Source organism: Cheilinus undulatus, linkage group 6 (assembly GCF_018320785.1).
Source record: "Cheilinus undulatus linkage group 6, ASM1832078v1, whole genome shotgun sequence".
NCBI classification, from domain to species: Eukaryota; Metazoa; Chordata; class Actinopteri; order Labriformes; family Labridae; genus Cheilinus; species Cheilinus undulatus.
The window spans coordinates 37,878,279-37,889,523 of NC_054870.1; the positions used below are offsets into that span (position 1 = coordinate 37,878,279).

Below are 11,245 nucleotides of genomic sequence, written 5' to 3' on the forward strand. Positions count from 1 at the left end.
GTCCTTCTTTTAAAAGTGTGTAAAAAAAAAACAACCAATTTATTTTTGTAAAAAAAAAAACCATTCATTTGGAGACTCTAAATGGACTTCTGGTATGGCATCAGAGCAATGTAATACTAAATTTGTATATTTATTTCAATGTGAAATGAATACTCAAATGGAAAATAAATACTCAAAAGAAAAAAAATGTTCATTTTTAAATTTTTTTGGGTTATATTGTATCAACCAGACTCTCTTATAAAGTTGCTAAATATATTTCATTTATTAATATATTTGTTTTATTTCTATTATAGAATGTTTGGTAAAATAACAGTTATGTCAAATGACTTGGTTTTTTTTTCCAAATGAAAAACTTGAAAAACAAAAAAATTACACAAATATTTACATTTTATTGTTTTAAACATTAATGCCACTAGAACATGATCCAGTTTGCTTTATATTTCAGGCAGTCAATGAGTATTTTAACCCTTTAAAATTTTAAACAGTCAGTGAGAGAAAGGGTTAAGTTAGTAATGTGTTCAGGGGGGCCCTCGTAGCCCGGGGCCTTAGGCTATTGCCCACCTTTGCCTAATGGTAAAATAAAAAATACATTCTTTTAAATCATCTCTGGATGTTTAAACACCTACTTATCATCACCCATTATCTGCTCAAACAAAACGTTTTATTTTATTTTATTTTATTTTATTTTATTTTTTTGTTAAAATATTCTTATACAAAATACGCATGTGTTTTTTAATCTTACAAAACTTGGCTTCCAAACAGTCCCTTTGGTTATGCCTCCTAAAATTAGTTGTTGTAACTGACTTTAAGTCGGTGATACATGGTCTACTTAATAACTTATTGCATTTAATGTAATTTAAATTTTCAAACTTGGATCAAACAATGTGCTTTTCTGCATGTACCCCAAAAACTAGAGAGAAATACTCACAAACAGTGAAATTATCAGTGTTCTTAAAATTTTATTGAGGAGTTCTGTTAAGAAGCCTAAATTAATCTTCTTTATGACTTAGTCATGTTATAACCAAAAAATGTTCTTGTTTGATATCAAATTATTGTATTTTTGACTCCAAATGTAATATTTATGGTTAGAAATGTGTGAATGAGACTGTCAGTTACGTATCCTTTCAGCGTCATTCTACGTCATAAACATGCGACTGTTTTCTGCCAGACCGTCAGACGTCTACAGGCGAAGGGCACAGATGCACATTACATGAACCTCCAAAGTGCCTTGGATTCATTAATAAAAACGGTTATTGTGATGGTTTCAACTGAAACGATGAACGGCGGGCTCTTAGATGCGATACGACTCTGTGTGGATGGTAAATTTACCTTTTAAAAGGCCTGTTCCCCGGAAGTAGAGGAGCGAAGGAAGCCTGTAACTCAACGAAAGGGGAAACGAATTTCTTCAAGACATTATAAACCAACTGACCTTTAACTTTGCTACGTGCAGTATCTTGTAAGTATCTGTTTATGACAGACATTCAGGGTAGATTGTATCTGCTAGCTTAATGTATCATCTGTCTGTGGCTACTGACTGTAACAACTGTGCTCCATTGTAAAACATGACTCTGTGCTATTAAGTTATAAGGAGACTCAATCACAGTATTTTTTCTCTTTATCACAGCCATGGATGTGTCAGATTCCTGAGCAGGAAGGATGACATCAGAGGCTTCGGTCTCTGCTATCAGCACCAGTGCCAAGAAGGACTACTACTGGCTTCGGTCTATAGCAGCTGGAGGTGAGTTCTGACTTATTAGTTAATACCATCAGTGACATGTCTATGATGATGTGAAGATGGTAGAATTCAACATTATAAGACACAGGTTTGAACCTCTATGTTCGTAGGATGCCCTCATATTACTGTAGATGCACTTGTTCCTCGTTGAACTACCTTCTTCCTTGACCAACCACAATCTGATGTCTGCACAGGCATCCTACTTTCATTTACCGGTATATAAATACACATGTGGCCGGGGCAGGTGTGGAAAGTAACTAGTTACATTTACTCCCATTACTGTAAATGAGTGTTTTTTGGGGGTACATGTACTTTTTTTTGTACAGTTTGAAATCAGTCATTTTTCTTTTACTTAAGCAAGTTTTAACCAGAATAATTGTATTTTTACTTGAGTACAATACTCTTGCACTATTTCCATCTCTGTTGACTAGACAGCACATAGAGAGAGAATGATTCCACATCACATCCCAAAAAAAGTTTTTTTATTTCACTTTATTATAAAGATGTGACTTTATCTGAAAAAACTGGTTGGAGATTTATATTCTCATGTTGTTAATGCCAATAAGGAAAGTTCCTATTTTACTGTACAGCTCCTCAGTAGCAGCTAGGGATGGGAAATAAGTCAAGATTTAGATTAAATCTCAATATATCCTACTGCAATCTTCAAGTTGCAGAAGTTTCAGTATTTCTTTGACATGACATATGTAAGAAAATATTATTTGTTACATATTGTGCAAAAATCATAGCAGCAATTTTCTCAGACATTTTGCAAAAACAGCATTTTCTGATTTTTGTAAACATTTTTCTAATCTAAAATGAGAATGACATGAAAATGACTTTTCCCTTCAATACACCGATTTACATGGTTTCTGCAATATGAGACACAATGATCGGTCAAATATTTTTCTCAAAGCTGTTCAGCTCTAGTTTTCATGATATTTGCTACAAGGCATTAAGTCAAACAAATACAAGTAAATTTACTCCTGCAATTGTCATCTGTGCCACTGTTTGTTGTTTTCTTCATTTTTACATCTGCCAAGGAGGTTATGTGAAGGCAGGGTTAGTTAGTTAGTTAGTTAGTTTGTTAGTTTGTTAGCAACATAACTCAAAAAGTTATGGACAGATTTTGATGAAATTTTCAAGAAATGGCACAAATGACACAAGGAAGAACTGATTCGATTTTGGGGGTGATCTGAATTACCGTCTGGATCCAGGAATTTTTTTTAAGGATTCTTTACTATTGGGAGATAGGGCTAATGGTGGAGGTCTGCACTCTTCGAGTGCTTTTCTAGTTAAATGCATGTTTTTAATGCATGATTCACTGGAGGATAATCAAACAAAATCACATTCCTCTTCTTTTATAGGTTGCTTGCTAAGGTTACTCAGACACATTACATTCAGTTTTATATTTAAGGATAAATGTGCTAATTTCATGTGTCTTTGATTCATTTTAGGTGTAGCAGCATGCTGTGCCAAGACCACTATTGCTCCTCTGGACAGAGTCAAGATCCTTCTGCAAGCCCAGAACCCCCATTACAAACATTTAGGTAAATTAACAAACACAGAAAGCAAACAAATGTTTGTTTTTCACATCCCTGTCACACTAGTGAAACTTCTAATTGTTCTTTGCAGGAGTGTTTTCCATCCTCAAAGCTGTGCCACAAAAAGAAGGGTACCTTGGCTTGTATAAGGGAAATGGGGCCATGATGGTCAGGATATTTCCCTATGGAGCCATACAGTTTATGGCCTTTGACAATTATAAAAAGGTGCATTATGCTCTTATAAACATAAGAAACATACAGTAAGAGGCATAAGAACAATGTGGTGGACTGTTATTATTTTTCTGAATAAATATATTGTTATATTCTTTGTAACCTTTTTATTTCTTTGCAATTTAAACTGTTGATTTTTGACCCAGTAGTCACTAAAATATTCTCTTTACAGCTACTTAGTACACAGATTGGGATCTCAGGACACATCCACCGCCTCATGGCAGGATCTATGGCAGGTAACTTAGCTCTTTCTTTTGTGTTCCTCTTAAGTTCTAGACTATTTAAACATTTTAAGTTCAGTTGCTGAAAAAATGATATAATCTTACATATTTGGGTAGTAATTACTATAAAGAAATTGAGAAATGAATTACATTAAACACAGCCTGAGTCCTTCAAGCTCCTCCACTTGTTAGTGGCTCATGTTAATAAATCAGTGATGATCGTAGTTTCAATCTGATGTTTTAAAAAGTTTTTTCTTCTGTTGTGTGTTTCAGGGATGACTGCAGTGATATGCACCTATCCTCTGGATATGATCCGGTCCAGACTGGCCTTCCAGGTGACCGGGTATCATCGCTACACTGGAATTTTCAATGCCTTCCACACCATCTACCTTAAGGTAGTTTGCTCATCTTCTTACTTCTCAAACACAAACTTCCCCCACAAACATGCCATAAAACCAGTTTAACCAGTTTAATTTTTTTTAGGAGGGGGGTGTCCTTGGCTTCTACAGGGGACTTACTCCAACACTTATTGGAATGGCCCCCTATGCAGGTAATAATAATTTATGTTGCATAGTTTAATACCAGAGCTCCAGGATCATTCATATAGTAATGAACAGGATAAAATGTTTCCTCTTTTTGTACTACCAATGTTTGTGACTTTTTTTCCATCTCAAAGGTTTCTCATTCTTCACTTTCGGCACACTGAAGAGCCTCGGCTTGAAACATTTCCCAGATCTCCTGGGACAGCCCTCCTCTGACAACCCTGATGTTCTGGTTTTGAAAACCCACGTTAACCTGCTCTGTGGCGGGGTTGCTGGCGCCATCGCTCAGACGATATCGTAAGTGCTTTTGCAGGTGTCTAACAAGCTTTAAACTGCTTAAATAAATGAGGACCTGATATGTGTGAAAATTTAAGTTTGTACTGATTACACTGACTTCTTGATGATTGATGTGACTCGTTTTGTTTTATTGTAACAGATATCCTTTGGATGTAGCAAGGAGAAGAATGCAGTTAGGAACTGTGCTTCCAGACTCTGAGAAATGCTCGTGAGTCACACCTTCATTCTTTGCCACATCATGATGTGTTACTGCAGGTGTACATGATTGTTTTGCATTTCTGGTATTTTCATGTGAGAGGATTTTAGGGGGTTTTGCCACGAAATAGTTGTTCAACTACTGACCCTTTATAGGAAGGACGAGTAATTATGAGGCTGTACTGTAATCCTTTGGGTAATAGTAGAGGTGCAAAAAGGTCAAACACAATACTGATGAACTTCACTGATTTATATACAAGTTTAAGGTTATGTCAGAAAAAATTAACATCCACACTTGTTCATACAAAGTCAGACGTGTAGTTCTCTGTTGGGATTTTCAAAGTTAATCCTTAATCCTGGATCTTCTGTCCTGAAAATGTGAACCATATGACTCAAGCAAATCTTTGGATAAACAAATCAAGAGGAGTGTCATAATGAGCAGTTTCTGTAAAAATGAGAGGATTTGAGGGCTGCGTTCATATTTTTCTTCTTTCTAAGAATCCATGAGGATTTCTTTTTATTTCAGCTCGAGCTTAAACTGTTGAAGTTTATGACACATTGACAAACCTTTTACCCTTCTTTACTTTAACTGAGTAGCTACTGAGGAGGAGTTGTAAAGTAATATATGACTTTTCCTTATTGGCAAGAACAACAAGAGAATAGATCTCCAATCAGATTGTTCAGGTAAAGTCACACCTCTATATTAATGTACAATAAGCAGCAAAATTGTCAGTGATATTTAAACTCATATTAGTTAAATTTAACACTTTATTATTTTATTGGTCCACACTAGATATAGTTAAACTACACTTGAATATTTCAAAACATGACAAAGCTCCAGTTATTCTTGAAATTCTGTGTCAAGGTGGGTCTCCTCTGGCAAGAACAGAGCAGAGAGTCAACATCATAGCAGGTAATGCATACTGATGCACTATGTGTCCTTTAGGAACACCTCAAGTTATGATGCAACTCTGACTCCTTGGATAACTTTACGCATAGTGCAAATCTGTTTCTATGTTTCCTAAACACACCTAAACGCATATAAAACTCAATTAAACAGTCTGTCCAAGAGCATGATAGGGAACTCCCCCCAGATTTGAAATTGCAGTGGGAGTTAAACTAACACTGGTGGATTAACACTGTCAAGTAACTCCAACACTGAAGACCATTTCACTCATGTGATGTGGAATAATTCTCTTTCTTTTGCTAGTGTGTAATCAACACAGGTGGAAAGTACAAGAGGTTTGTACTTGTACTCGCATAAAAGTACAGTTACTCTAGTTAAAATTCATGTAAGTAGAAGTAAAAGTACTGATTTCAAAATGTACTCAAAAAAGTACAAGTAAGAATCTTCAATCAGATGCTATTGATACCTGTTTCAATAACAGGGCAACAAAAAATAGATGTCATGGTACCTGAATATGAATCTAAATATGCTGCTAGTAAAAAGAAAAATCATTGATACCTTTTTTGATACCAAAAAATGACCTCCTGGGCATCCAGAACTTTTTGAAAATGTTTGTGACGTGAAGCTTTCTTCAGGCAGGTCAGGACTTAGAGAAACTAAAGGAACCAGGTTACTTTGCTGTCTCTCTCCCACCTGTCATCTTTATGAGATTATAAAGCCACTTTTCATAAGCCTACCAGCGAATAAAATATTAACCACTGTCCTCTGAAATGAAGGCCGTAGCGGAGCCACACATGCAGAGGGTAGGAAGGAGTGCAGTTTCAGCATCAAACAAACACCGGCACCTTCCTGCACATTTGTGTGGAGGTGCTGGCATTTTTCTAAGTTCTTTGGAGCATAACTGTGAAAGAATCAGAAAAAGTGTCTTGATTTTCTATCACTGCTTTGTTTGTAGCTAGCTGTGCTCCCTCTTTCTACTTAATCTCACTGTTGATCGCCCACTCCTGCACACTTTCTCTGTTTCTCTCTCTCTCCACACTTGTAGCAGCTTTAGATTGAAATACACCTTCATATCTCTTTTTTCTTTCTTGACTGAGATACTTTAAGTGCCATCAAGTGTAAAAAAAATAATGGATCACTAAAAGGATTTTTTATCAAAAAATATCAAATGTTGACAGCCTTAGTCCTTGGAAAAAAATATTTTGTATTTTCTTCTTTTTGATGACCAAATATTGCAGGGAACTGTACCAACGTATCTTTGTGATTAAGACAGTGCTCCTGCCCTTTTTCTCTTCCAGCAGCTTTTAGTTAAAAATATGACTCTGGATCTGCTTATTTTAAAGCTTTGATACGTATCAATACTAAAACTCATTAAAATAATTAATATTAATGGTTTTATATCATATGTCAATTTACTGAACATTTTGACAACATTAGTGCTGTAGGATAGTGTTGATTCAAACAGGTACTTTGTTCTGAATTGTTGCTATGGTTGTAGCAAGCTATTTAATTAAATCTCAAGATAGCCATTTGTTTCCTTTGTTCAGATCTTCTTAAGAACTAGAAATTTGTTATTTTAAACACAGAACAGCATTACCAATAAAAAGGGGGAATAAAACTGATCACAGGATGTGGCATGTTCACTTCTTAGCCAAGGCGAAATATAATAACACAGTCAGTGGTTATCAATATTATTGAGTCATTCTTTATGTTTAATTTCTTTTCTTTCACCCAAACAGAACTCTGAGGAAGACCCTGACATATGTGTATAGGACATACGGGATCAAGAGGGGGTTATACCGAGGCCTGTCCCTTAACTACATCCGCTGTGTCCCATCCCAGGCCATCGCCTTCACCACCTACGAGTTCATGAAGCAGGTCCTCCACCTGAACTAGTCGCTGTTCAAACGTTTCACTCTACAGTTGGGCCTGTGTACACCCTGGGTCATGAAAAAACTCAGCCTCTAATGCTTCCATCTCACAGTAATTGAAGACTTAACTTGAAATGTCTTAAACTCTTCAGTCTGGGAGCTGCTTTTTCCTTGAGTTTACTGAAGGCATCGGGTGTGTCAGTTAGAGCTGAAAAAGGAGACGATATCAGACAGAAGCTCGGACCCTGTCTCACATCCTGTTTTAGTGACTACAGAAAACATGTGAACAACTTCAGCATCAGTGTCTCCATGAATACAAAAAGGCAGCTGAACCTTTATCATGGTCGGTGAGCTTCAGACAGCTCTTTGGCTGCGCCACAACAACTCTGTAAATGTGTGGAAACCTCATCATTCATACATCAAACACAGATGTCCTCACATTCTCACATCTTTTCTGTTGATTTCATTGCTGATTTTAAATGGACACCAGCTTAAACAATCAAAATGTACTTTATTTCTATTTTTTTTTTTACAAAGAAGGGAACTCAGTGAAACATTACCCCTAAAGACTTTAATTTAACAGATAAACTTTTTTTATTATTTATCATATCTTCTTCTCATTGACTCATGGAAGAAGGGATTGTTATAATTGGACAATAAACGTGTGATTTGTAGATTTTTATTCAAGTTTCATTGTGTCTTTAAATTTTGAGTGCAGGTCTCAGATGCAGTACCATAAAAAGATGTTTACCTGCAGACAGATGCAGTGACTGACTGAGGACCTTGGAGTTATAGTTTGACGGGACTTTAAATTTTATTGCCAAACCCTATTAAGAGCAGTTACTGTCATTGTTTTCAGCTGCTGGCTTTTTTTCTTGTGTTTTTTTTACTTTGGTAAATATGCACTCAGATGTTTAGTTTGTTATTTCATATGATAATGAAATATTAATCAGAAAGACATTATGAGCTGTTTAAGTGTATATGATGAATTAAATGGATGTACTGTAGGTCTGACATGTTTGAGTACAAGTCTGCCTGTAGGGACTGAGGAGAAATTTGCACATCATCACTGTAGCTTTTTCTTTTTATTTATTGATTTAGCGACCTGTGGCCACTGGGTGGCAGCATTGAACAGATAATTGTATTGTTTACTATCAGAGCTGGACACAGCATTCATAAAAACACAAATCTCTAAGCAAATACAATTATCGTGAGAGTCTTTACTGTTTCTTCCATTTTGCTTAACCAAATTGTATGTCTGCAGTCTGTGCCCAAGGAAGGCTGAGCAGTATTTACCCAAAGGCCTTTATTTGACTGCTGATGTTTGCTTTAGCTCCATAAGTTTGTTGCACACTTTCTCAGCAGTCAGAGTCTTACTCCACACATTATCTGTTCTTTTATTGGAGTTTTTTTAAAATGCTGCAATTTGCAGGAAGTTCAGTAATACTGACTGTTTGATCTCCCTCCAAAAAACCTGAGACATCACATGTTAAAGCTTTTTAAAATAAAGATTAAATAATTTCGGATACATAGGCAGGTATAAACAACAAATCAAGACAATGGCAAGGACACAGAAGCAGACATTTAAAATTACAAAACAATTTGTCTGTTAAGCGATTAGTCAGGTTTTTTTTTTTTCAAGCTAAAAAAAAGTCAAGAAATTTTCTGTTCCCAGCTTCTAAAATGTAAGAATTTGCTGTTTTTCTTTGTCCTGTTTCATGTTAATGAAGATTGTTAAGGCATTCGACTTTTAAATCAACCTCAGGATGTTAGTTTTGTCTCAATGCTGGGAACATTTTCACTCATTTCTACATTTTATACATTCAGAATTAATCCTGAAAAGGTTGTGTGATTGCTCCAAGCCCTTTTATCCCCACTTAGGTTGCGAACTAGTAATATCAGAAATCTCAGACTACTGAACACCTCAGACGCTGTTCTTTTTTAATGATTTGGTACTGAGCAGCGTGATGCCTCTCTTGTGAAGGTTTCTATTTAACGATTGCATGTATAATTTATTTAACAGTAACTGTAGTATCCAGCTGTGCCTCCTCACCTGGGCTGAAGTGTTTCATCACACACTGGTGATCAGTGGCAGCCATCATATTGGGAAACAAAGCACAGTTTTCATCTGCATTTCTGCCTTTTTTTTGTTGCCTCTCCATTACACAAACTTTACATCATGACCCTTTGATTCATATGTTTGCTTTTATTTATGTTTTAGCACTGTTATTGCTGTTTTTTATTTCTCCTATCAGTCTTCATGAACACATCAGCTCTGCTCCTGCAGCCATAGCAACAGAAGACTGTAAAAAGTAGATTTATGGAAATGTCTCTAACATAACAATTTTATCAGCTGATATTAGATGTAATTGAAAGTCTTCAGAATGACTGAACAATGAAATATTTTTTTCCATCTTACTTCATTGTAAGTGTTGCTTGCCTTTGTTTTCATAAAAATCTGAATGACGTAACAGATCAGCAACTTAAACAGTATCATGCTTTGTGTCTGTATTTTATCGTTTGACGGCGTTTTTACCTCAGTGTTAGACTGGAAAAGGCTGGAGGATAAATTCTGCAAGTGAAAAATAGTAAGCTTTAAGCTTTATCATAAGAAAAATGCTCATTGTAAGTCATAAATATGAGATTAAACATTTCATTTTATGACATAAAAAATAAAATTATGGAATAGTTTGTCATCATCATGAAATAATGAAATAGTAAATCAGTTTTGAAGTAGTCAACCGTTATTATGGCATGAAAAATCAGTTAGGAGATAGTCATACTTCTATGACAGCAAGTTAAAATTTTGAAATTTGGGCCGCATTTTTTATATAAAAGATGTAATAATGTTATTGTCAAAATTATGAGTGATAAAATTGAGCTCCCCCAGCTATCGTCAGATAAGGTGCAGGAGATTGATGCACCAATTACAGAATCAGAGGTTAGGGCGGCCATTCTGTCTATGAAAATGGGGAAATCCCCTGGAATCGATGGTTTCCCGATAGAATATTACCAGAACCAAAAAGATTTATTAGCACCCATTCTTACAAAAGTTTATACTGAAGCAAGTACTCTGGGATGTTTGCCTGATACTTTCAATGAGGCTCTCATCTCATTAATCTTAAAAAAAGATAAGGACCCGTTAGAGCCAGGTGGTTATAGACCAATAAGTTTAGCGAATGTTGATTGTAAAATTCTGACTAAAGTTTTGGCAAGGAGGCAGGAGAATGTCCTGTCAACCATTATCCATATAGATCAAGTGGGGTTTGTCAGGGGGAGATCCTCCTCAGACAATGTTAGACGGCTGCTTCACTTGATATGGCTAAATCAGAAAAGCAATACACCTATTTCTGCCTTTTCACTTGATGCCGAGATGGCATTTGACCGGGTTGAATGGAGCTTTTTAGTTACTGTTTTAGAAAAGTTTGGTTTTGGTAGGGGTTTCCTTAATTGGATTAGAGTAATATATGCAAAACCTAGTGCAGCCGTTGTTACAAATAGTTTGATTTCTCCATTTTTTAGGCTGTTTAGAGGAACAAAGCAGGGAGACCCCCTCTCTCCTCTTCTTTTTATTTTATTTATTGAACCATTGGCCATAGCTATAAGAAAAGAAGAAAGAATTAAAGGTGTACAGGCAGGTGGAAGAGAACATAAACTCTTTCTATACGCAGATGACATTCTCTGTCTGGTTTCAGACCCAGCATC

The 11,245-nt window shown here is 35.9% G+C and overlaps 1 protein-coding gene across 1 annotated transcript; it reads left to right on the forward strand.

Annotated features, from left to right (window-relative positions):
- Window positions 1-1,162: 1,162 nt before the first annotated feature.
- Window positions 1,163-9,958, forward strand: slc25a16 (solute carrier family 25 member 16). The gene is made up of 10 exons (XM_041788681.1): window positions 1,163-1,456; window positions 1,625-1,738; window positions 3,190-3,282; window positions 3,368-3,501; window positions 3,680-3,743; window positions 4,002-4,123; window positions 4,212-4,278; window positions 4,405-4,567; window positions 4,707-4,775; window positions 7,409-9,958. The coding sequence occupies exons 2-10, from the start codon at window positions 1,657-1,659 to the stop codon at window positions 7,563-7,565; spliced, it is 951 nt and encodes a 316-aa protein (XP_041644615.1). The 5' UTR covers window positions 1,163-1,456; window positions 1,625-1,656; the 3' UTR covers window positions 7,566-9,958.
- The last annotated feature ends 1,287 nt before the right edge of the window (window positions 9,959-11,245 follow it).